Here is a 27,443-nt window from a genome sequence, read left to right on the forward strand (position 1 = left end):
CCCAACTGCAACATGTGGTATAAATCTTGTCATTACAGTTTAAAGGAACAGCACAGCTAAAAATCAACTTACCATGCACAAGTTTAGACATGTTTACAGGGCTACGGGCATGCTTACAGGCGATAGCTTTGTAGCTGCTATCTGCAACCACACTTCTTCTATGCAACCTGTTTTTTTTCCAATTCATTCCTTTTTTAAAAAGATCATGTTACTTGAAAAAAAACATTAACCTGCAGATATGGGGTTAATCTGCAGTGGCGCACATACTTAGATTAACTTTATTTAACCCAACAGCGATCAGGCCTCAGTCGTGCAGGTGGTGCCGGCACAGCTTCAGTCTCCCCTCTGTGTATAGAGAGCAGCAGCTGTTACTACGCCCCCGGCACTGACTGACAGCAGCTCAGCATAAGGGCCGGCTATTAATGATGAACGTGTTATCCGAGCATGCTCGGGTGCTAACCGATTGTCTTCGGCGTGCTTGAAAAATATGTTTGAGTCCCTGCACCTGCATGTCTTTGGGCTGTTCGACAGCTGTAACACATGCAGGGATTGCCATTTTGTTATCAAAACATTCAGCCGCAGGGAATCGAACATATTATTAAAGCATGTCGAAGACACTCCGCTCTCGAGCATGCTCAGATAACACCTTGTCCAAGCACATTTGCTCATCACTACAGGCTATCAGTCAGTGCCGGGATGAGGTTACAGCAGCTGCTCTCTATACACAGAACACTGACTGAAGCCACGCCGGCCCTATAGCTGGAAGCTGAGAGTTACCAGGATGAATAAAGTTCATTTCCGTCTGGCAGTGGGGGTCTAAGTGCTAACGCCGGGTGGTTTAAAACACTATTAACTTGAAGATTAACCTCCATAGCTGCAGGTTAATAGCATTTTTCACGAGACCGATTCCCTTTAAAGGCATAAAAATTTCTTCATTTTTTTTTTTTTTAAATCCCTTCACCCTGGGCCATTTTTCGTTTTTGTTTTTTCCTCCCCTTCTTCCAAGAGCCATAACTTTTTTTTATATTTCTGTCAATATGGCCGTGTGAGGGCTGGATTTTTTTATTATTATTATTATTTATTTATATAGCACCATTAATTCCATGGTGCTGTACATGAGACGGGAGGTTACATACAAAGTTATAAATATAATTAACAGTAAACAAATTTACAATGACAGACTGGTACAGAGGGGAGAGGACCCTGTCCTTGCGGACTTACATTCTACGGGATAGCGGGGAAGAGACAGAAGGTCGGGGGTGATGAGGCGGCAGAATGGTCATTGCAGGCTGTAAGCTTTCATGAAAAGATGGGTTTTCAGGTTCTGCAGGTCTAGTTGTACTTTTGCATGACCTCATCGATTTTACCATGTAGTGTACTAGAAGACGGGGGAAAAATTCCAAATGCAGTGAAATTGCAAAATAGTTTTTCAGAATTTTTATTTACCATGTTCACTATATGTACCCTAGTATGTGTTAATCATGATGTATATTTACATCATATGTTGTGTCCCTGACTAAGGCCAGGGTCAGACTTGCGTGTGCAATGCGAAAAACTTGGGCAAGTCTCTCGCATTAATACCCGGCACTGCCGCTTGCACTCGGGACCGGAGTGTGCGGCTGCATGTATTTCTATGCAGCCGTACACTCCAGCCCCATCGGCAATGCCGGGTATAGATGTGAGAGAGTTACTCGCATTGCACACGCAAGTCTGACCCTGGCCTAAGATGCGGGCTCCGATGCTGAGCCTGCATCTTACCCCGAACATGACAGCTATATATATCACAATAGGAGAAAAATAAAGCCATACCTTTATCATGCTGCGTTAGAAAAATTAAAAGTTGCTGACACAAAAAAGGCAAGTTCAGTGAAGGAAGACAACACAGGAGAAAGCAGTAGTGGATTTAGTATATCCCTATTGGCTTACAACCAACTGCCAACATCAGTTTTTGCTTAAAAACACCACAACAAAATGTGGCATTTTGCAGAAAAGCAATGCAACATCTCCGCACCTCTTCTTATTAGTAGGCTGCCACAGTCATTACATTGCAGCATGTTTTGAGGTAGTCTACTAGTCATATGAGGGGTCCCAGATGTTGCAGGTAGTAGGGGGTTGTCAGGTCTTGTATTATGCTGTCCTCATACACGTTAGCAGGGTGTGCAATGAGACATGTAGCTAAACCCCCTGTCTTCTTTAAGAAAAGAGGCTGTAAAATTATAACTTTCTTTTATTGATTGCAGATGTGACAGGAAAGGGTGAAACTATAGAATGCAATAACAGGAGCATTTCAGAATATATACTGTAACTGCACAGAGCATGAAACACAAATAGTCTGCAATACACAGGTAACATGAGGTAATATACAAACTGATGATTACCTACTTAGTACAACAAACGTATTGATAAACACAGGATTATAACACCTAGATAGTGCTTACCAACTATGCTTAGAGCAGGCTGTTTAAGGAGCATGAAGAACACGAATGGTGTAGTTTCTCCTAAGACACATGGAGGAATAATGGCTGCTGTTCACTTCACAGTGTCATAAATAAGACCATGATGCAACAGGAACAATCCCACAATGCCCTAGGAACTTCCCACAAGACACTGCAAATTAAACTAGAATCTATGCATTAAACGGGCAGCAGGTGGTGCTGTTACCTTACAACATGAAATATATGAAGGATTAATACACACAAAAATACAATGTCTGTAATAATTGGAGACATAAAAAAAATGACTAGGCTTTCTAGACAGCAATTATATGGCTGGACAGAACAAGTATCCTACCGGCATGACGTTAGGATTGGCTGCTTGAGAAGGGTCTTGCAATTTTTTTTTTCTCATTATGCTCAAAGTCAGGTGGCAATACATTCTCATGGGACAAAAAAATAGAATGCAGTTGCTTTTTTAGTACCTGGTTGAGCTTGAAATTTTGCTGATGAGTGAAAGGATCTAAGGCTAGTTTCACACTAGCATATGGAGGAGCTGCAGAGGGATGCGACCGCACCAAAATGCAACACGTCGCCACACCGTCAAAACGACACATGCGAAGGCATCCGCATACATCAGCACGGCCTGCGTACCTAATTCTAAAGATGGGGTACTCAGGCAGCATGCCGAGGAGGCGGAGCTAAACAGAGGAGCTACACATCACTCCGCAGCTCCTCCATATGCTAGTGTGAAACTAGCCTAAGGGATTTTTTTCTTGGCTTTAGGGAAAAAAACACAATAGGGATGTACGAGTATGAAGATACCAATCATGTATAGTTTATTAATAGGGGAAATATATTACCGTATATTAATATAAGTATGTGACTATTTTAGCACATTAGCCAAAACTATTACACATGCTTTGCACTACATTTATTATGTATTTTAGACATTTTCTGTGTCATATCTGTCAATGGGGTGTGTGTTACGAATGGGTCACCAAGGAGGATAGCAGGCCCAGGCTAAGCCACAGAAAACCAGAGAGGTTGGTAACTGAGCGGATTGTAGACCCCTGATCCTATCCACACAACTAGCAGTAGCCGTGGAGCGTACCTACGATGATCCTAGACGCCTCGGCACAGCCGGAGAGCTAACTAAGCCTAAAGCAAAAAAGGGGAAATCTAAACTGCCCCGGAGCAGACCCCAAAGCAATAGATAGCCCCCAAACATATATTGTCAGTGAGACAAGATGAAAACACAAATGCAGGCAGAAAAATAGACTGAGCAAACGTCGGGGCCCACACTGACTAGACAGGACAGAAAGGAAAGACACTGTCTGCAATCACGCAAAAAAACCTGCAAAAAGTCCAACACGTCTGATGCACAAAAAACACTGAAGTCGCACGACTTCACCCCCACTATATCAGCACTCTGGTATATTCTGAAAGCAAAGCAAAAAGAGACCAATATAACGGGGGACAAAACAAACTGGCACATGCAGTAACATATGGGCGGTAATTCAGCACAGCCCCAGCCGGAGCTGGCTGACCCGCACAAAGCAGAGATGGACAAAACCAGATCCAATGCAAACAGAATAGCAAATGAACCACTTAGCTGAACCATGCAGAGAAAGAGCAGAAGACATCAGACCTCAGAAGGCACAGGAAGAAAATCACCAGCAGGGATAGAGGGAGTCAGCTGTCTTAAATCCCAATCAGAAACCCCAGATCTCCAATCGTCTTCCTCATTATCAGGTGGCAAGCCTCTGTCAATCAGATCAGCTCCACTACCTCCAGAGGGAGCCCAGAAAGAGAACTCGCAACCCCTCTGTCAATCTGACCAGCTCCACTACCTTCAGTAATCACCGGAGGGAAGCCAGAAAGAGAATTCACAACAGATGTGCCTTCTCTCTCCCCGCTCCAATCTGTCTTGAATGCTTAAGCCAGGATCATATTTCTTACCAATCGTTAAATGGATGCCTCTACCTTGTGTCAGTCATTACACTGGCTACCCATCCACTCCAGAATCCAGTACAAACTTATTACCCTCACCCACAAAGCACTCCATGGCTCAGCACCACCATACATCTCCTCTCTCGTCTCAGTCTACCACCCTATCCGTGCCCTTCGTTCTGCTGATGACCTGAGGTGGACATCCTCAATAATCAGAACCTCCCACTCCCGTCTTCAAGACTTTTCACGTGCTGCGCCAATTCTTTGGAATGCGCTACCCAGGTTATTACGATTAATCCCCAATCCCAACAGTTTTAAGCATACCCGAAAAACGCATTTGTTCAGACTGGACTACCGTCTCAACGCATTAACCTAAACTGTGTTGCCCATTCAAAATCTTTTGCCATAACCAGATTCCTTGCATCATATTCTCACACGCTTTATGCATTTACTAGCCCTCTGTGTCTGTACTGTTACATACATAGGCTGATAATCGGTTCATACAGCATCACATGTATGTCCGATTCTTACACTTTGGCTGGTCCGAACAACAAAAGCAATTGTTACCATCCACCTTCCTTGTCTCCCCTTTTCCTCATAGATTGTAAGCTTGCAAGCAGGCCCTTCATTCCTCTTGGTATTTGTTATGATCTATGTGATTATTGTTATTCTGGAATGTCTTTTATTGTCTGTACAAGTCCCCTCTAAAATATAAAGTGCTGCAGTATATGTCGGCGCTATAGAAATAAAATTATTATTTTTATTAAGTGGTTGTGGCTCAGTGGGTAATGGAGCAGGGCCTAATATGGGACATTTTGTGCCAATGTTTTGCTGCAAATTAGTAGTACAAAGTAAGACAACTGATAGGTTGTGTAAGCTAAGGCTAATCAGACTAAAGATGAACCACATTTATCAAACAGCCTGAACCACTAGGATAAATTTGTCATATTTAGTTTACACTGTTTATTAATTAGATACTATTAGTAGTCTTTCCCCAATATTTCAGAGTTGTAATTAGTTTACAGAAAATGCTGATACTTTTCCTGCTATTGCTGCTGGTTTATGCTGACTGCTGAGTTAATATTAAACATTCCAAGAATGCTAAATCATATAATAGAGAAATCACCATTGAAGCTGGCTAAGCACCAACCTCATTCAGTAAAACGTCCACAACAAGCAATGGCTGGCATCAGATGTACTTGGGAACATGTGATGTCAGTATGTAACCCTCTGCATGCCCAGTGAGTTTAGTGGACCTAAAGTTCTGCCAAATGGGATAGCCAGCACTTAGGACATTGTAAGCCTGGGGTATTGAAATCACCAAATGTATTCTGTTACCTGAAAACAGACTGATCATCCACATACATAGGTAGCGTAAACCTTTTTATGAAGCACTATTAAGAGGGGTTGTTCTGATACCTGCTCAGATTTTACACTGAAGTCTAATTTTGATCATCCTTTAAATTTAACAGCACTCCTTCACTCTTGCATTGCCTCCGTACCTCCCGCGCTCAACACTCAATAGTATTTAGAGACACTATCTCTACCTGGAAAGCAGTGGCGAAAACGTTTGGCCTGTCTTTTAGAACTTCAAAGTATCTACCCCTGTGGTACAACCCTGAATTTCCCCAGGGCATGAAGAATAAGTTTTATTCAATGTGACATCAGGCTTGTATAATTAATATCTCCCACCTAAGTTCAGTTGGGTAGAAAAATATCGCCTTCATCCCTCTCGTTATCTACAACATGCAAAAATCTGACCCTCCATCATGGCTAACTTACAAGACGTCACCTTTGACATAATGACATAATGAGTTAACCACCATCCTTTCCTCTCCAATAATCACTTTCCATAGCGTCACTCTATTCCATGATAACACCTACCTTACTAGAGGTACCCAAACATCTTTTTTAAATATTGGTGGAAGGTATTAGATGATGTTGATATTTCTAACAAAATCAGAGTAGGCTGGTAGTCATTCAAGAAAAACTTTATTAACGAATTTCGGAGAGAAACACAATTTAAGATCATGCACGAGACAGGCGGTGGAAGCCGCATCCTGCATGCCCATACCCACGAATCACCAATGAATTACAGGGGCCTTATATACGTTAGCGCACCAACCTAGCATTTGAAGGGGTGTGATACAAAGCCTATTCACAGGTAATTAGCACACCACATTTGCGGGGGCCTGATACAGAGCCTATTCACAGAAACCGTCCTAATACAGAGAGCCGACACACTTTCTACACTCCATACCACAGAATTTTACTATGAGCTGATACAAAGCTTCATCACCTATCCACCAATTTTTAAGCAGTTGGACTGAGGAAGGCCATATAGGCCGAAATGTTGTACAGACTGCATTAATAAAAATTTGTCGTCTGATTAAGGACATCTAAAGTTGAGTGCCAAGTTATTGTCACGATTTACTTTGGTTTGGGTGACCTACTTGTGCACCCTGTAGTAGTGCCACGCTATATTATACACAGATTCCTTTACTGTCACAGTGCACATAATTATCCATCATTGTTGGTTGCAGGGCAGGCAGGTTGTTGCGGTTAACTCTTGTGGAATATACTAGCAGTACTGATCCAAAGAATCATACATTTCCCATGGTTTTCACGTTTTACTAACCCAGAAGATAGCCACACTCCCTCATTAGCAGGAAATCTCTTTTTCTAATGACACAGGCGAGTACACATTAGGAAGAAGTTCACAATCACTTTAAGTATCCATAGATATCCTCCACTCTCTCTCCAGCAGTCCCAAAATTGACAGTCTACAGCAGGTTTATGGGTGTTGATTGTGGTCTGCAATCCTTCTTCGCAACAGGTGTCAGGGACACTCCTGTATTAGGTACGTCCAACTTTAAATGCAGAACCCATGTAAAATGGCTGTGCTGCACACTGTCACACACTTACTGACTGACTAACTCAGTTTGGCTACAAGGCGCATTAGCTACTAGATACTCCTGCATAATTTAAGACAGTTTGTATGGCACAATACTGTATTCTCAAGAGACACCACAAATACAGGTAATACATAAATAGGTTCTGCTTTTGGATCTGTATTTTTCAACATTTACCTATTCTGTGCTTTGTCCTGCAGGATAGTAATCGCCAGGAACATGCATGTTGCTGTAATAGGAGCTGGAGTGATTGGACTCTCCACAGCCCTATGTATTCACAACCAGTACCATAATTTAGTACATCCTCTAAAGATTGAGGTGTATGCAGACAAGTTTACCCCACTCACCACTAGTGATGGAGCAGCAGGCCTGTGGCAACCATATTTATATGACAATGGAAACAGGCAGGAGACGTAAGTTCTTTTAACTCTACTTTTGACCTCTCATTCCTCTATTTCATTTTTAGAAACACAGAATGGGTGTCATTTTAGTAACTATTCCTGCAGTAGCAATTACTCCTTAGTGCATATGATTTACCAAGTATGAGACAATGGCATTATTAAGCCTATTTAAAAAAAAAAAACGCTCAGAATTTCATATTTTTATACAAGCTCATTTTGGATTTTTTTAGACATTTGTTTTTAGACATCTTTCTGACCTCTAGAGAAGCGTATGGAAAAATAGCAGACAAAAAAAATACAGAGAGTATGCGGTTTTGAAGAAACCCAAGCACCTAAAATGATAAAGTACCACAAAATACCCTTGTTATTTGTAGGGGCTTTTTCTAATTTTAGGAAAAAGTGCATTTTACGTCTACACTGAAAATAGAAAGGTAAGTAAGGAATTCACACGTATGAGTGATCTGCTGTCCTAGTAGCGATATACTGTATAAGAAGATATATATATATATATATAAAATTGAATGTGTGTGAGTGTGTATCACCAACCAATCACGAAGCATCTTTCATTTCACCATAGCTGTTTCAAAGAAGCTGTGCTGTGATTGCTTGCTATGAGCAACAGATTTTCCACTCGACAACACCTCTGCAGATGGGGTGGGAGAAATCTAGCATCCCCAGAAACATAAGCTCCCAGCCATTGTCTGCCCCCCCAGAAAGGAGCAGCGAGCACATGACAGAAATGAATCACCCCCTCCCGTAACCATATACCCATCACATCTCCTCCATCCCATAGGCACATCTTCCCTCTTAAAGGGATGATTGGTATGGAAGTCAGGGCAAATCCATCCAGTGCTTTGATTTTGACCCAGGGTCTCTTAAAGGGATCGTTGGTATAGAAGTTAGGGCAATTCCACTAAGCGCTCTGGTTCTGACCTCAGGCCCCTCTTAAAGGGATCCCCGGTACGGAAGTCAGGGCAAATCCACTCTGCGCTTTGGTACTGACCCCAGGCCTCTCTTAAAGGGATCTCCGGTATGGAAGTTAGGGCAAATCCCTCAGTGCTCTGATTCTGACCCCAGGCTTCTATTAAAGTTATCATTGGTATGGAAGTCAGGGCAAATCTATCCAGCGCTTTGGTTCTAACGCCAGGCCTCTCTTAAAGGGATCCCCGGTATGGAAGTGAGGGCAAATCCACTCTGCGCTTTGGTACTGACCCCAGGCCTCTCTTAAAGGGATCTCCGGTATGGAAGTTATGGTAAATCCCTCAGTGCTCTGATTCTCACTCCAGGCTTCTATTAAAGGGATCATTGGTATGGAAGTCAGGGCAAATCCACTCAGCGCTCTGGTTCTGATGCCAGGCCTCTCTTAAAGGGATCCCCAGTATGGAAGTTAGGGCCATTCCACTCAGCACTCTGGTTCTGTCCCAGGCTGACGGGATGATGTGGGATATTAGGGGTAGTAGTCCGGTGGCTCTGGCTGATGGGATGATGTGGGATATTAGGGGTAGTAGTCTGGCGGCTGTGACGGGATGATATAGGATATTAGTGGTAGTTGTCCGGTGGCTATGGCAGACGGGATGATGTGGGATATTAGAGGTAATAGTCCGGTAGCTTTGATGGGATGATGTGGGATATTATAGTGAATGTGGCTATGCGGAGTGGGTGGGACTATACACTCAGCTTTATATATATAGATATAATCATTATAATTTGTTCTAACTAACCGTAGTTAGTCACTATGCCCGGGCAGCGCCGGGCTCTTCAGCTAGTTACGTATAAAAATCACTTGTTTTTTTTTATATGAAATGTTTCATTGTATTTATCATGCTTAATGTTTTTTGTTTTTAAGTCGATGGAGCAAGGACACCTTTGACTATTTGCTAAAATTTGTACAGTCTGAGGATGCCCAAGACATGGGGCTATTTCTGCAGTCTGGATACAATTTGCTAAAAGAACCAGCACCGGTACGTAATGAGAAAGTGTTATGGCTTTTTCCTGTAGTTATTTATAAAAAAGCTATAATGGATATGAATGTATTCTTCTATGTAAAGACTGGACAAGAGGCATTAATACAGGATAAGGGTGTGCTCACACAGCATTCTTTTTTTCCATTGATCTAAAGCTGCACATTTTGCAATCAAAATCAGCCTCGGGAATCGATGGCATTTGCTTGATGGGGGGCTAAAGGAAATGCTCCGAGAAGCTCACACTGAAGATTGTGTCTATATATTGTAAAAAAACGCACATTAGTTGGAATGGGACCATTATACTGCTTATGGGTTACCATTTCAGAAGGCTCGTATTGTCCTCGGTAGCACAGTTCCTTTTTACACCGGAAAATGTGCTGCCGAGAATGGTAGAATGGTGATCTTTTGTGCAGCAAGATCATTTCACTAATAAATGGTTATGGTTCTGCTTACCTGGATCCGCCGTTAGAGGGCGTGTAGGAGCTTACCGCATACTGGTAAGCACAGAACTCCATAATACCGTATGCTTCCATCCTTCTACTAATTGTGGCTGGAGCCTGCCAGAATAGTATATTTTATGTCTAAAATGTAATCTTACGCTGTTTGTCACACCTGTGTTCTCTATTTTTCCAGGAACCGTCATGGAAAGATGATGTCCTTGGCTTTCGACACCTTACACCTAAAGAATTGGAATTATTTCCTGGATACAGGTTTGTTAGTCTTCTAAAAAAAAACGCATCCAATAGCTAAGCAAAATTGATTCTTCACATTATAATATCTTGCTTTCGCTCATTCCTGTCAAGCGTCATACCGCTCAAACATCTCTACAATGTATTCTTATCTTATATCTATCTATATATTATCATATTTGTGTATTATATGAATAAATATAGAATGAACCTTATTTTACACAGCACGATTATCAGAATGTGCAAAACTGAGATTATTTTTTCAGCTGACTTAAAAATCATCGTCCTCGGCAGCACATTGTCATCTGTAAGATGAACGATTTATTACTGATCATTCAGTGCATGCAGCAATTGCTGTCTGTCGAAACAGGCAATTAAATGGCCGCCAATTTGCCAAGTAGCTGATTGATAGTCGTTTAATGCTGCAAGCTGGGACGTGTAAGCTGAATACTGCTACCTTTTTCACGTAATGATAGAGGATGCTAGGCTGGAGTCAGACACCGGTCTCATACCCATTTGCGAGAAAAATAACCGTCCGATTTCCAGACCGAAAAAACGGACAGGTGCTATGCGAGTGTCATGCGATTTCCATGCAATTTTTCCACAGAACATCCGTATGACATGCATATGCAATCCGTATGCAATGCGATTTTAACATGAGCGTTTATGTACAGCAGTTCTCTCTATGTTAAATCTCATCTTAAAATAGCATTGTAAAAAAAAAACTGTACACATCATTTTAAAACAAAATAATCTTCAAAACATATAAATATATGTTTGTATATAGATATACATATAGATAGATATAGTAAAAGCAGGCAGATGCCGCGTACAGTAAAGAATAGAATAGGTTTGAATAGAATAGATAAAGATATATACACATAGTATGGGTGTGTGTGTATATATACTGTGTATATATATATATATATACACTCACTGGCCACTTTATTAGGTACACCTGTCCAACTGTGTGTTAAGACTTAATTTCTAATCAGCCAATCACATGGCGGCAACTCAGTGCATTTAGGCATGTAGACATGGTCAAGACAATCTCCTGCAGTTCAAACCGAGCATCAGTATGGGGAAGAAAGGTGATTTGAGTGCCTTTGAACGTGGCATGATTGTTGGTGCCAGAAGGGCTGGTCTGAGAATTTCAGAAACTGCTGATCTACTGGGATTTTCACGCACAACCATCTCTAGGGTTTACAGAGAATGGTCCGAAAAAGAAAAAAAATCCAGTGAGCGGCAGTTCTGTGGCCGGAAATGCCATGTTGATGCCAGAGGTCAGAGGAGAATGGGCAGACTGGTTCGAGCTGATAGAAAGGCAACAGTGACTCAAATTGCCACCCGTTACAACCAAGGTAGGCAGAAGAGCATCTCTGAACGCACAGTGCGTCGAACTTTGAGGCAGATGGGCTACAGCAGCAGAAGACCACACTGGGTACCACTCCTCTCAGCTAAGAACAGGAAACTGAGGCTACAATTTGCACAAGCTCATCGAAATTGGACAGTAGAAGATTGGAAAAACGTTGCCTGGTCTGATGAGTCTCGATTTCTGCTGCGACATTCGGATGGTAGGGTCAGAATTTGGCGTAAACAACATGAAAGCATGGATCCATCCTGCCTTGTATCAACGGTTCAGGCTGGTGGTGGTGGTGTCATGGTGTGGGGAATTTTTTCTGGGCACTCTTTGGGCCCCTTGGTACCAATTGAGCATCGTTGCAACGCCACAGCCTACCTGAGTATTGTTGCTGACCATGTCCATCTCTTTATGACCACAATGTACCCAACATCTGATGGCTACTTTCAGCAGGATAATGCGCCATGTCATAAAGCTCGAATCATCTCAGATTGGTTTCTTGAACATGACAATGAGTTTACTGTACTCAAATGGCCTCCTCAGTCACCAGATCTCAATCCAATAGAGCATCTTTGGGATGTGGTGGAACGGGAGATTCGCATCAGGGATGTGCAGCCGACAAATCTGCGCCAACTGTGTGATGCCATCATGTCAATATGGTCCAAAATCTCTGAGGAATGCTTCCAGCACCTTGTTGAATCTCTGCCACGAAGAATTGAGGCAGTTCTGAAGGCAAAAGGGGGTCCAACCCCTTACTAGCATGGTGTACCTAATAAAGTGGCCAGTGAGTGTATATACATATATATAGTGTCATACACACAAACATATATATATATATATATATATATATATATATATACACACACACAGTATATATGCGATAGAGAGCAGAATAGCCGTTAATTCATTTGTCGGCTTCTGTAAAATAATTGCAAAAGCCGACAGGATAGGAGACATGGTTTACATATAGTAAACCATTGTATTTCAGGGAGATTTATATATAGCAGTGACTACTAATTTTATTAGTGTGTTTGTGTAAAATTTTGGATCTGTAGGTGTTAAATGAAAGAATATAATCATGGAAAAAAATTGCACGTGTTCCCGTGCAATTTTCTCCGCCAGAGAGGGAAAGCCAGTGACTGAGGGCAGATATTAATAGCCTAGAAAGGGACCATTGTTTTTGCACCCCCGGCTGAAAACATCTGCCCCCAGCCACCCCAGAAAAGGCGCATCTGTAAGATGTGCCAATTCTGGCACTTAGCCTCTCTCTTCCCATTGCCCTGTAGTGGTGGCATATGGGGTAATAAGGGGTTACTGTCACCTTGCTATTATAAGGTAACATTAAGCCCGGTTAATAATGGAGAGGTGTCAATAAGACACCTATCATTATTAATCCAAGAGTATGAAAGGGTTAAAAAAACACAAACACATTAAGAATAAAGTCTTTTAATGAAATAATTAAACACACAGGTTTCCCATCTTTATTAAACTCCCAATCCAAGCGAAGCCATTGTTCTCCTGTAAAAAATAAAAACCAATATCCTATACCTGTCTGACGTACAGTCAAATCCCACGCTGCAATCCATCTCAAGGGGTTAAATAGTTTACAACCGGGAGCGGTGCTAATGCTACCGTCTCGGCTGTAAACCACTGTGTAATGAATGAAAACCTGCCTGTGCAGCCTCTCCCGCCTGACCAGACATGAACTCTATAGCGTCGGAAAGTTTCTGAACATTTTCCCACGCTGCCGAGTTACAATAGCAAGGAGACATTAACACCTTATTACCCCATATCCCACAGCTACAGGGCAGTGGGATGAGAGAGACTAAGTGTCAGAATTTTCTGCGGTGGCTGGGGGCTGTTGTCTTTAGCCAGGGGGGGGGCAATAACCATGGTCCCTTCCTAGGCTGTAATATCTGCCCTCAGTCACTGGCTTTCCCTCTCTGGTGCAGAAAATTGCACGGGAGCCCATGCAATTTTTTCCCGTGAATACAGTCATGGCCAAAAGTTTTGAGAATGACACAAATATTTTTTCACATGATCTGCTGCCCTCTAGCTTTTATGTGTGTTTGTCGGATGTTTTTATCACATACAGAAATATAATTGCAATCATATTATGAGTAACAAAAGGTTATATTGACAGTTAGAATGAGTTAATGCAGCAAGTCAATATTTGCAGTGTTGACCCTTCTTCTTCAGGACCTCAGCAATTCTCCCTGGCATGCTCTCAATCAACTTCTGAATCAAATCCTGACTGATAGCAGTCCATTCTTGCAAAATCAATGCTTTTATTTTGTCTGAATTTGAAGGTTTTTGTTTGTCCACCCGTCTCTTGATGATTGACCACAAGTTCTCAATGGGATTAAGATCTCGGGAGTTTCCAGGCCATGGTCCCAAAATCTCTATGTTTTGTTCCCTGAGCCATTTAGTTATCACCTTTGCTTTATTTCAAGGTGCTCCATCATGTTGAAAAATACATTGTTGATCGCCAAACTGCTCTTGGACGGTTGGGAGAAGTTGCTCTTGGAGGACATTCTGGTACCATTCTTTATTCATGGCTGTGTTTTTAGGCAAGACTGAGAGAGAGCCCATTCCCTTGGCTGAGAAGCCACCCCACACATGAATGGTTTCAGGATGCTTGACAGTTGGCATGAGACAAGACTGGTGGTAGCGCTCACCTGGTCTTCTCCGAATAAGCCGTTTTCCAGATGTCCCAAACAATCGAAAAGGGGATTCATGAGAGAAAATGACTTTACCCCAGTCCTCAGCAGTCCACTCCCTGTACCTCTTGCAGAATATCAGTCTGTCCATGATGTTTTTTCTGGAGAGAAGTGGCTTCTTTGCTGCCCTCCTTGAGACCAGGCCTTGCTCCAAGAGTCTCCACCTCACAGTGCGTGCAGATGCACTCACACCTGCCTGCTGCCATTCCTGAGCAAGCTCTGCACTGCCGGTAGCCCGATCCCGCAGCTGAAACACTTTTAAGAGACGGTCCTGGCGCTTGCTGGTCTTTCTTGGGCGCCCTGGAGCCTTTTTGGCAACAAGGGAACCTCTCTCTTGAAGTTCTTGATGATGCGATAGATTGTTGACTGAGGTGCAATCTTTCTAGCTACGATACTCTTCCCTGTTAGGCCATTTTTGTGCAGTGCAATGATGACTGCACGTGTTTCTTTAGAGATAACCATGGTTAACAGAAGAGAAACAATGATGCCAAGCACCAGCCTCCTTTTAAAGTGTCCAGTGGTGTCATTCTTACTTAATCATGACAGATTGATCTCCAGCCCTGTCCTCATCAACACCCACACCTGTGTTAATGGAGCAATCACTGAAACGATGTTAGCTGGTCCTTTTAAGGCAGGGCTGCAATGATGTTGAAATGTGTTTTGGGGGATAAAGTTCATTTTCTAGGCAAATATTGACTTTGCAAGTAATTGCTGTTAAGCTGATCACTCTTTATAACATTCTGGAGTATATGCAAATTGCCATTAGAAAAAATGAAGCAGTAGACTTTGTAAAAATTAATATTTGTGTCATTCTCAAAACTTTTGGCCATGACTGTACATTCTTTTATTAAATACATACAGGTTTCAAATTTTACACACACATGCTACTAACACTATTAGTCACTGACATATATAAATCTAAGGGTGTGTGCACACGCTGAGGATTCTGCTGCGGATTGATCTGCGCGGATTTTGCAAAATCCGCAAGTCAAAAGACCTGCGGTTTATCTGCGGATTAGCCTGCGGTTTTCCCTGCGGTTTATCAGCTCTACAATGGAGGATATGGTAAACCGCAGCGGAATCTGCAGAAAGAATTTACATGTCATTTCTTTCTGCGGCTGAAAAACACAGCAAATCCGCGCAGAAAATTCTGCACCATCTGCACAACGGTTTTCAATTCCCATAGGCTATAAAGGTACTGTACAACGCAGCTAATTCTGCTGCGGATCCGCAGGACCAAAACTGCTGCGGATCCACAGCAGAATCCGCAGCGTGTGCACACACCCTAACTGTTCTGCAATTGTTTACTGTATGCATACCATGTCTCCTATCCTGTTGGCTTCTACTATGTATCTCTCTATGAAATATATAGATATGTGTATGCGTGTCACTGACATTATATATATATATATATATACACATATATATATATATATATATATATATATATACACACACATACATATACACACCTATTCTATGTATATACATGTATTCTATCTTTTGTATTATAACATGTCAGTGTGATTTTACTGTATAGCCACATATAAATTGACGGCTTTTCAAAGGACACCGCTGCGTAAAAATCGGACAGCACTCAGATGGTGAGAGTGCTGTAAGATTTTTTTTTCTCACACCCATTGACTTGCATTGGCGAGTCTCGTCCGAGATACGCAGCAATACACAGCATGCTGTGTTTTTTTTTCTCAGTCCGATTTCAGCTGAGAAAAAACTCGCAAATTAGATGTTGCCTACTGAATAACATTGGTCCAAGTGCAATCCGATTTTTTAATGGATTGCACTCGTCCATATTTCTCGCAAGCGAGTATGAGCCCTACCGTAGAATACGGCCGAGTACTATGTGAAAAAACATTGCATAGCAATAAGGGGCAGCTCACATCAGCGTTTTTTTTCTCAGGTGTATTTGACGTGTGTGTAAAATTGCAGCATACCGCTTCTGTCACCGAGACTCGGCCGATACTTGCCAATGGAAGCGAGAAAGAAATCACACAACACTCGGACCATGCGAGTGCTGTCCGATTTTTATGCATCGGTGTCCCGGTGTCCTTTGAAAAGCCTGCAATTCATGTGCTGCGTACAGTGCAATCACACTGACAGGTTAGAATAGAATAGATCGAATAGATATATACACAAAGAATACATCGTTATATAGATGTCAGTGATACACACATATATACAGTATATAAATGTATATATATTACATAGATAGATACAAGAAAAGCCAGTAAATCAGCAGCCACATAGTGTAAAATCACAGCAGGATCCAACAGGATGGAATAGATGAATTACATACAGTAAATACAAATAGAATAGGTAGATATATAGGTGTCTGTGACAAATACTATTAGTACAGTGTGTGCAGATTTCTGTACATATATCTAATTAATAAAAGATAATTTTTCTGAAAAATATGGCGTGGGCTCCCGTGTAATTTTCGTAACTAGCAGAGGGAATGCCGACGGCTGGGGGTCGATGTTTATAGCCTGGGAAGGGGGTAAAACCCATGGAGCTTCCCAGGCTATGAATATCAGCTCACAAATTGCTTAGCCTTTACTGGCTATTAAAATGGGGGACCCTAAAAAATGACGTAGCGTCACCTTATAATTTATAACCAGCAAAGGCTATGCAGACAGCTGCGGGCTCATATTAACCCCTTTCTGCCATATGACGTACTATCCTGTCTATGTGCCCTGGGACTTACTTCCCGGGGACGGGATAGTACGTCATAGCGATCAGCGGTGCTCACGTGGGCTGATTATCACAGCTGACACCCAGCACTATGTGTCAGGGGCGGTCACGGATCGCCCCCGACACGTTAACCCCTGGCACACTGCGATCAAACACGATTGCAGTGTACCCGGGGTTTAGGGAAGCATCGGCAGGGAGGGGGCTCCTTCCGTGCTTCCCTGAGCCCCTCAGAGCAGCCAGATGTGCAGTGCTGCTCCAGGGGCCTCCTTCCCTGCAGGTCCCCGGATCCAAAATGGCGGCGGGGACCTTCAGGGGCCTGCAGGGAGCTGGCTTCCTCATGTCTGCAAAGCACAGGCACGAGGAAGCCTTATGCACTGCCTATGACAGATCGCAGATCGCTGATCTGTCACAGCGATCTGTGATGTGACAGATCAGCGATCTGTCACATGACAGTGATGTACCCCCTGGGACAATGTAATAAGGTTAAAAAAATAAATTCATTTTTTGGAAATAAAAAAAACAATAAAAGTACACATATTGGGGTATCGCCGCGTCCGCAATGACCCGCCCTATAAAACTGTCCCATGAGTTAACCCCCTTAGCGAACCCCTTAAAAAATAAAAATAGAAAACAAAGCAAAAAATAATGCTTTATTATCATACCGCTGAACAAAAAGTGCAATAACGCGCGATCAAAAAGACAGATATAAATAACCATGGTACCGCTGAAAACGTCATCTTGTCCCGCAAAAAGCGAGCCACCACACAGCATCATCAGTGAAAAAATAAAAAAGTTATAGCTCGCAGAATAAAGCGATGCAATAATTATTTTTTATATAAAATTGTTTTCATTGCATAAAAGCGCCAAAACATAAAAAAACTACATAAATGAGGTATCACTGTAACCGTACTGACCCAAAGAATAAAACCGCCTTATCAATTTTACCGCACGCGTAACGGTGTAAACGCACCCCCAAAAGAAATTCTTAAAAGGCTGGTTTTTGTTCATCCTGTGTCCAAAAAATCGGAATAAAAAGTGATCAAAAAATGTCACGTGCCTGAAAATGGTACCAATAAAAACGTCAGCTTGTCTCGCAAAAAATAACACCTCACTCGGTGGGTCAAAATACGGAAAAATTATAACTCTCAAAATGTGGTGATGCAAAAACTATTTTTACAATAAAAAGCATCTTTTAGCGTATAACAGCTGCCAAAAATAAAAACCCGCTATAAATAGTAAATCAAACCACCCTTTATCACCCCCTTAGGGAAAAATGAAATTAAAAAAATGTATTTCCATTTTCCCATTAGGGCTAGGGTTAGGTTTAGGGCTGAGATTAGGGTTAGGGGTGTGTTGGGGTTAGGGTTGGAGTTAGAATTGGGGGGTTTCCACTGTTTGGGCACATCAGGTGCTCCCCAAATGCAACATGGCATCTGATCTCAATTCCAGCCAATTCTGTGTTGAAAAAGTCAAATGGTGCTCCTTCCCTTCCAAACTCTGCCATGTGCCCAAACAGTGTTTTACCCCCACATATGGGGTATCAGCCTACTCAGAACAAATTGCAAAACAACTTTTGGGGTTAAATTTCTCCTTTTACCCTTAGGAAAATAAAAAATTGGGGGCAAAAATATCATTTTTGTGAAAAAAAAAATGATTTTATTTTCACGCCCGGGCGTTATAAACTTCTGTGAAGCACTTGGGGGTTCAAAGTGCTCACCACACATCTAGATAAGTTCCATGGGGGGGTCTAGTTTCCAAAATGGGGTCACTTGTGGGGAGTTTCAACAGTTTAGGCACATCAGAGTCTCTCCAAACGCGACATGACACCCGCAGACCATTCCATCAAAGTCTGCATTCCAAAACGTCACTACTTCCCTTCCGAGCCCCGACATGTCCCCATACAGTAGTTTTCTCCCACATATGGGGTATCAGCGTACTCAAGACAAATTGGACAACAATTTTTGGGGTCCAATTTCTCCTGTTACCCTTGTAAAAATAAAAAAATTGGGGACTAAAAGATCATGTTTGTGGAAAAAATATGATTTTTCTATTTTCACGCCCGGGCATTATAAACTTCTGTGAAGCCCTTGGGGGTTCAAAGTGCTCACCACAAATCTAGATAAGTTCCTTGGGGGGTCTAGTTTCCAAAATGGTGTCAATTGTGGGGGGTTTCCACTGTTTTGGTACATCAGGGGCTTTCCAAACGTGACATGGTGTCCGATCTCAATTCCAGCCAAAAAAGTCAAATGGCGCTGCTTCCCTTCCGAGCTCTGCCATGCTCCCAAATAGTCGTTTACACCCACATATGGGGTATCAGCGTACTCAGGACAAATTGCACAATAACTTTTAGGGTCCTTTTACCCTTGGGAAAATGAAAATTGGGGATGAAAAGATCATTTTTGTGGAAATAATATGATTTTTTAATTGTGCGGCTGTACGTTATAAACTTCTGTGAAGCCCTTGTGGGTTCAAAGTTCTCACCACATATCTAGATAAGTTCCATGGGGGGTCTAGTTTCTAAAATGGGGTTACTTGTGGGGGGTTTCCACTGTTTAGGTACATCAGGGGCTCTCCAAACGTGACATGGCGTCCGATCTGAATTCCAGCCAATTTTGCAGTGGTTCCCCCCCATATCAGGTATCAGCGTACTCAGGAGAAATTGCACAATAACTTTTTCAGTCCAATTTATCCTGTTACCCTTGGTAAAATATAAAAATTGGACCTAAAGTAATTTTTTTGTGAAAAAAGTTCAATGTTCATTTTTTTAAAACATTCAAAAAATTCCTGTGAAGCACCTGTAGGGTTAATAAACTTCTTGAATATGGTTTTGAGCACCTTGAGGGGTGCAGTTTTTAGAATGGTGTCACTTTTGGGTATTTTCTATCATATAGACCCCTCAAAGTGACTTCAAATGTGATGTGGTCCGTAAAAATAAAATGGTGTTGCAAAAATGAGAAATCGCTGGTCAACTTTTAACCCTTATAACTTCCTAACAAAAAAAAATTTGGGTTCCAAAATTGTGCTGATGTAAAGTAAACATATGTGAAATGTTATTTATTAATTTTTTTGTGTGCCATATCTCTGTGATTTAAGGGCATAAAAATTCAAATGTGGAAAATTGTGAAATTTTCAAAATTTTCACCAAATTTCGTTATTGAATGAAATTTTACCACTAACATGAAGTACAATATGTCACAATAAAACAGTGTCAGAATCACCGGGATCCATGGAAGCGTTTGAGTTATTACCTCATAAAGGGACAGTGGTCAGAATTGTAAAAATTGGCCCGGTCATGAACGTGCAAACCACACTTGGGGGTTAATGGGTTAATAGCCTAGGAAGGGGCTATGGATACTAACCCCCCCAGGCTAAAAACATTAGCTTTCAGCCGCCCCAGAAAAGGGGCATCTCTAAGATGCGCCAATTCTGGCACTTAGCCTTGCTCTTCCCACTTGCCCTTTAGCTGTGGGAAGTGGGGTGATAGTTGAGGGGTAGATGTCACCTTTGTATTGTCAGGTGACATCAAGCCCCAAGGTTAGTAATGGAGAGGCATCAATAGGATGCCCCATTACAAACCCCATAGTCACATTGTATGAAAACACAGACACCCAAAATAAAGTTCTTTAATTGAAAGAATGACACAGACTCCTTTAATAAATCTTAATTAAACCATACTTACGACCTCATCCATTTCTCCGACGCTCTGTTACATCTAGATGGCAGGCTGCATGGTTGCATGATGCGAACATATAGCCTGTCATTCAGCAGAGACACTAAACAGCGTGTGCTCAGTGTCCCCCACAGCCATTCTCTCTTATGTTTCCCACAGTCAGACCCTCATATGTTGTCGCATATGTCTCAGTCAGCCTTTCATATGCCCCCACATCCAGCCCCTCTTATGTCCCAACAGTTGCCCTTCTTATATCCTGCACAGTCATCCCCTCTTATGTCTCCCACAGCCAGCCCCTCTTATGTCCCCCACATCAGCCCCTCTTATGTTTGCCACAGCCAGCCCCACTTATATCTCCATAAACAACCTCTCTTATTTACCCCAGAACCAGACCCTCTTATGTCCTCCACAGCCATCCCCTCTTATGTTCCCACACATCCAGCCCCTCATATGTCCCCTATTCATTGGCAAAATACAATGAAAAAAAGGCTTGTACTGATCTAATCCAGGCTCCCTTTACTCTACCGCCATCCTCTCTTCTTTCCTGTGCAACAGTGGACGCTGGATGACATCACGGTATCACACCATCTGACATCCCCTGCGTCTGCCGTCTCAAACAGAGTGCAGGCCGTAAGTGGCCTGCATTCTGCTAGAGTTCATGGCAGGACACTGCTCCCCTGTGTGCCCGTGACCCAGCTGTCATTGTGCTGAATGCCTGCGGCGGGAGCAAGGGGCCGAGAAGCTGCAGGCATTCAGCCATGTCACTTTCTTTTAACTCCAAAAATGCACCCACCTCGTGGAGACAGGAAGCAGCATCCTAGGCGATTGCCTACCCTGCCTACCCCTCGTTACGGTCCTGGTTAGAACCAATCAAAACAGTGACTAGCAATGAGCTATCTTTGCATTGCTGATTAGCGAACTTGATCGGCACAGATTCACCCGCACCAAGGGCGGATATAGACTGTAGTGGGCCCCTGTGCAAGAAATTTTTCGGGCCCCCCCCCCGCCATTCATAGGGCAACAAAGTTATTTATTATTTGTTGTTATCTAATATTGAGGCTATGTAGGGCTGGATATAATATCTGTATAGAATATAATGTAACCCCCCCCATAGAATATAATGCAGTCCCCCCCATATACTATAATGCAGCCCCTCCATAGAATATATGGCAACCCCCTCATAGGATATAATGCAGCCCCTTCTATAGTATTATGTAACCCCTCCATAGAATACAATGTAGCCCTCCTCATATAGTATAGTGCAGCCCCCATAGAATATAATAAATATAATACAGCCCCCTATAGAATATAATGTAGCCCCAAATAGAATATAATACAGCCCACCTCCCCATAAAAAATAATGTAGCCCCCCATATTATATAACACAGCCTCCCCCTATAGAATATAATGTAAAATGTACCCCACATGGTATATAACACAGCCACATACTATACAGCCCAGCACCACATGGTATATAGCTCAGAACCGCATGGTATATAGCCCAGCCCACCATGGTATACAGCCCACCATGGTATACAGCACAGCATGGTATATAGCCCACCATGGTATAATACAGCCCAGCATGGTATAATACAGCCCAGCATGGTATAATACAGCCCAGCATGGTATAATACAGCGCAGCATGGTATAATACAGCCCAGCATGGTATAATACAGCCCAGCATGGTATAATACAGCCCAGCATGGTATATAGCCCCCCCCAGAATGGTATAATGCAGCCCAGCATGGTATATAGCCCCCCAGCATGGTATAATACAGCCCAGCATGGTATATAGCCCCCCCAGCATGGTATAATACAGCCCAGCATGCTATATAGCCCCCCAGCATGGTATAATACAGCCCAGCATGGTATATAGCCCCCCCAGCATGGTATAATACAGCCCAGCATGGTATATAGCCCCCCCAGCATGGTATAATACAGCCCAGCATGGTATATAGCCCCCCCCAGCATGGTATAATACAGCCCAGCATGGTATATAGCCCCCCCAGCATGGTATAATACAGCCCAGGATTGTATAATACAGCCCAGCATGGTATATAGCCCCCCCAGCATGGTATAATACAGCCCAGCATGGTATATAGCCCCCCCAGCATGGTATAATAGAGCCCAGCATGGTATATAGCCCCCCCAGCATGGTATAATACAGCCCAGCATAGTATATAGCCCCCCAGCATGGTATAATACAGCCCAGGATTGTATAACACAGCCCAGCATGGTATATAGCCCCCCCCAGCATGGTATAATACAGCCCAGCATGGTATATAGCCCCCCCAGCATGGTATAATACAGCCCAGCATGGTATATAGCCCCCCCAGCATGGTATATAGCCCCCCCAGCATGGTATAATAGAGCCCAGCATGGTATATAGCCCCCCCAGCATGGTATAATAGAGCCCAGCATGGTATATAGCCCCCCCAGCATGGTATAATAGAGCCCAGCATGGTATATAGCCCCCCCAGCATGGTATAATAGAGCCCAGCATGGTATAATACAGCCCAGGATTGTATAATACAGCCCAGCATGGTATATAGCCCCCCCAGCATGGTATAATAGAGCCCAGCATGGTATAATACAGCCCAGGATTGTATAATACAGCCCAGCATGGTATATAGCCCCCCCCAGCATGGCCCCACAGTCCAGTACTCACACTGATTTAAAAAAAAAACAACAAAACACTCCTCACCTTCTCCTCATGCCTGCGTTGCTCCCGGCTCCTGTCTCCTCTCCTGCACTGTCTGGTACACAGTGAGAGCGCGATGACATCATCACGCACCCGCTGTGTCAGAGGCAGAGCGGGGAATGATGGGAGAGGCAGCTGACACTCTCTCCTCCTCCATCATTGCCTCCTTCAATGCGGGGGTGAAGTCGGCGCTGGGGGCAGGCAGGCCCCCCTGCGTGATGTGCCGCTGGCTGGGGGCCCCTAGGCAGCTGCCTGCCCCTAAGGCCAGCCCTGCTCAGGAGGAGTCATACCCTTGCCTCCTGCAGCGCTGCTCTCCTCCTTGCTAATGCACATGGCTAATTTGAATTTTGAAATAATTAGCCATGCGGTGCTGGAGGGGGAGGGGAAGGGAGGGGAGGGGAAGGGAGGGGAGGGGAAGGGAGGGGAGGGGCGGGGAGGGGCCCCTCTCCCCTGGGGGCCCCATTCAATGCACGGGCGGTAGGTCTGCCCCTGACCTGCACTGCTCAGATGATAGATTGAATCAATCATTGGAATTTGTCCTCACACCTTCGGTCACATTCGTGCATCCTTTTTTTGTGGTCCGAGTGCACACTGTGATGTAAGGACCAATTGTTGGTCTCCTCCTGACCCTAACTAGACAGCCGCTCATATGCCTATGAGGCAGTCGAGCTCAGGTCAGGAGACCTATGGCCTGTTGGTTTATGGCAGTCCGTACCCGGACAGTAATGCAATAATGTGTGATTTTGGCTTCAGATAACTGTAGTCTGGTTAACAGACATATAAGTGTTCCTCTTACACATGGACACTAAGCTCAATTTTTTTGTACAATTAAAAATGTTTTGTTGGGAGAAAAAAAACTAATAAAAACATTTACAAAGTTAGTATTGCTGCCTTTGTAGTGACTTGTACTAAAAAAATGTTATATATATATATATATATATATATATATATATAGTGAATAAATAAAAAATACCAAAATTGTTGCTCTTTGCTAAATCCTTCCTTCCAAAAAATGAATTAAAAAGTAAAAAAAGAGAAAATTCTCCTAGTGAAGGAGCTAATATTTTCAATAACCTGTGATGTTAATGGTTAGAAGATACACTATATAACATTTAGGTACGGCATAAAAAAAGCAATTCCCTGTCTTACTGTGTTGGCCATGATATGAAAAGATGTACACAAATGGTGTAAACATTATAATGTAAATGGGTTCTGCACATGCAACAAAACCTAATGACACAGGCCCCAATTTTACTCTACATTTAGTAAATCATTCCCCATCTTAGGCACCATATCAACTCAGATCGAGGGAGAATGTTATAAAGTACGAGGTACCTACAGCTGAAAAAAATGATATCCAAAATAACTAAAAGGCCTCTCTCTCATCTAGCAGAAATGCAAAACATTATGCCTTAGGGACCAATCCGAAAAAGCGCTTTTACCCAATGATTGTGGCTGTAGACGTAATGATTATCTTATATGTCGCTCCTTATTCCTGCACAGAACAAATCAAGTCTGTTCTAGAAAATGAGCGCCATCTACTGGATAATGGGAGGCATTATTTGTTTGTTTTTAAATCCATTTTTGTAAAACAATATAACAGTTTAATCCTTCAGTACCAGAAATAAACACTTTTTACCATAATGCATTTAACTATACAGGTGCACAGATACAAAATTTTTGTACAAATCCAACACATTTATCCAATAATCATGGAAATTAGATATGTGAATGTTTGCTACTGGGGGCAAATTGGAATTCAGAATTTATAACAGTTTTTATTGCTGGCCCATTAGGCCTTTTATTAAAGAGATTTCTGCTTTTCAGGGATGAAGACAAATGGGACACATTGAACTCTTTGCAGTATATGTTTAATAACTGTTATATTACATTATTTCATTACAGCTATGGGTGGTTCAACACTGCGCTGATGATTGAAGGGAAGAGCTACTTACCATGGCTGACCAAAAAGTAAGTTCCAACACGGATACTGTCTTGTGTATTGCATTAAGGCCATTTACACACAGGGCAATGTATATATCGTAAAATTCCTAGTCATACAATGCATTATTAGTGTGTGGAGTATATTTTGGAAACCCTAAACCCTAATGTTTGTTTTCAACCACAACTTGCCCCAATGTGTGTATTGTACTGTAGGTTTTCCTAAGGTTGAATTTAGACGTCGGTATATGTCTATGAGACTGTCACATTTGAGTCTCAAAACCCGGGCCAATCTGTGCATGGCGGTCCATACTCAGACCATGTTTCACTGATACCTAAATTTGCCCTAAACTGAATCTGACAGATAATTCACGGTGCCAGAATCGAAGGCAGCATGAATCATTTATTGATTATTTTAGCATTGTGGCACTTCAGAGTAAAGCATACCGTGTGGCTTGGATGATTAATCCAAGGGGCTAGTCCCAGACAACTTCTCCCTGCCCTATTCACCTTACAGTCAAACCTAACAGGAAAAAGAATGGTGATTCAAGCATGTAAGTTCACTGGATCTTTATTCATACAACGCGTTTCGAAGTCGGGTTGACTCCTTCATCAAGAATAGGTACACTCTACCAGATGAAGAAGTCAACCCGACTTCGAAGCACGTTGTATGAATAAAGATCCAGAGAACACGCACCCTTGTTCTCACTCTGTGGCAGCGCACAGGAATCGCCACTCATTTGGCTGTTTGGTTTCTTCCCACAGAGCAGCAGCCCTTCATTCCTAAAATTACAGAATGAGCCAGGTTACATCTAGGCAGATAAGCATATACAATCCTTTGCTTTCTGTGTCCCATATTGAGGGTAACACACTTGTAGCACCTTTTCCCTTTTTCTTTTCACTACTCTTCTTGAGTGACAAGTCTCCTTCGTATACACACATGTGCAGTGGACTGACATCATCCATGCACTCTCTTCTTGGCAGTGACCTATCTTTTTTCCTGTCCCTGCTTATTTCTTTATTGCCAGGATGATTTCCTTACATTACAATCAAGAACAGATAGCATAAATACACAAGCCTAATTAGATACACTTGTACCAAAAAGTGTCATTAATGAGAAACTGTCAAGACGATTTCACTAATCGATCAATAAAAAATTACATTTGTAGCTTTGAAGCCATTTTAAACTAGCCAGGAAGTGCATGGGAGGTATGTAAAAGAACTCAGAGTGCAGTGACACACCCCCGAGGAGCTTCCAGGCTTAGTAGAAGGTTTATATGTTATTTTTCAGATATGGTATATTTGATTACTAAAAGACATCTCTCATTTGTATTATTGTTCTATGACCTATACTGACTTACAACTAGTTTGATTAGTAAAATCCTCCTGACAGATTCCTTTTAAATATTGTGAAGAGATGAGGAATTAGCAGTGTGCCTGTGTCTCATTCTGTCTGGAATTATTCTGTAGATTAGAAGAGAGAGGAGTCAAGCTTATCCACAAGACTGTCAAAAGCTTTGATGAGGTAACTTCACTATCAGAGTTGTATGAGCCATCGTAAAATGCGCTTTTAGCAACAAGATGAGGATATCCATGGTTCTTGTGTCTAATCCCCAGCTGGCCGCACTAGGGGCAGATGTCATCATTAACTGCACAGGCATACGTTCTGGGCAGCTGCAGCATGATCCAGAATTAAAACCCGGAAGAGGACAAATCATAAAGGCAAGTGTGATACAATGTGATCTAATGGTAGTTGTCCCTTTTCACGTTTTCTTTAACTTCATTATTTTTTTGCTTTCATTTTTTCAACTTTGCATTGCTAGAGCTGCAACTTTCTATTTCTCCACCAACATAGCTGCTTGATCGCTTATTTTTTTTTTTAACTAGTTTTATTTTCTAATAACATCTATTAAGGCCTGTTTCACACATCCGTTTTTCAGCTCATTCGAAATCCGCTAAAATGGCGCAAAACGGATCTGTAGGCGGATTGA

General features: G+C 42.5%; 1 protein-coding gene across 5 annotated transcripts in view; it reads left to right on the forward strand.

The window, feature by feature from the left end:
* The window catches only part of DAO (D-amino acid oxidase), a 142,019-nt gene that overhangs the window by 79,839 nt on the left and 34,737 nt on the right, over nucleotides 1–27,443 (forward strand). For all 5 annotated transcript variants that reach the window (XM_073582590.1, XM_073582591.1, XM_073582592.1 and 2 more), the window contains 6 exons: nucleotides 7,498–7,710; nucleotides 9,545–9,659; nucleotides 10,296–10,372; nucleotides 25,417–25,482; nucleotides 26,923–26,977; nucleotides 27,070–27,174. In XM_073582590.1, coding sequence (XP_073438691.1) covers nucleotides 7,517–7,710; nucleotides 9,545–9,659; nucleotides 10,296–10,372; nucleotides 25,417–25,482; nucleotides 26,923–26,977; nucleotides 27,070–27,174 — 612 coding nt within the window. In that variant the 5' untranslated portion in view covers nucleotides 7,498–7,516. The remainder of the gene's footprint in view (nucleotides 1–7,497; nucleotides 7,711–9,544; nucleotides 9,660–10,295; nucleotides 10,373–25,416; nucleotides 25,483–26,922; nucleotides 26,978–27,069; nucleotides 27,175–27,443) is intronic.

This window comes from Dendrobates tinctorius, unplaced genomic scaffold (assembly GCF_039654945.1).
Source record: "Dendrobates tinctorius isolate UK_male_01 unplaced genomic scaffold, ASM3965494v1 ptg000073l, whole genome shotgun sequence".
NCBI classification, from domain to species: Eukaryota; Metazoa; Chordata; class Amphibia; order Anura; family Dendrobatidae; genus Dendrobates; species Dendrobates tinctorius.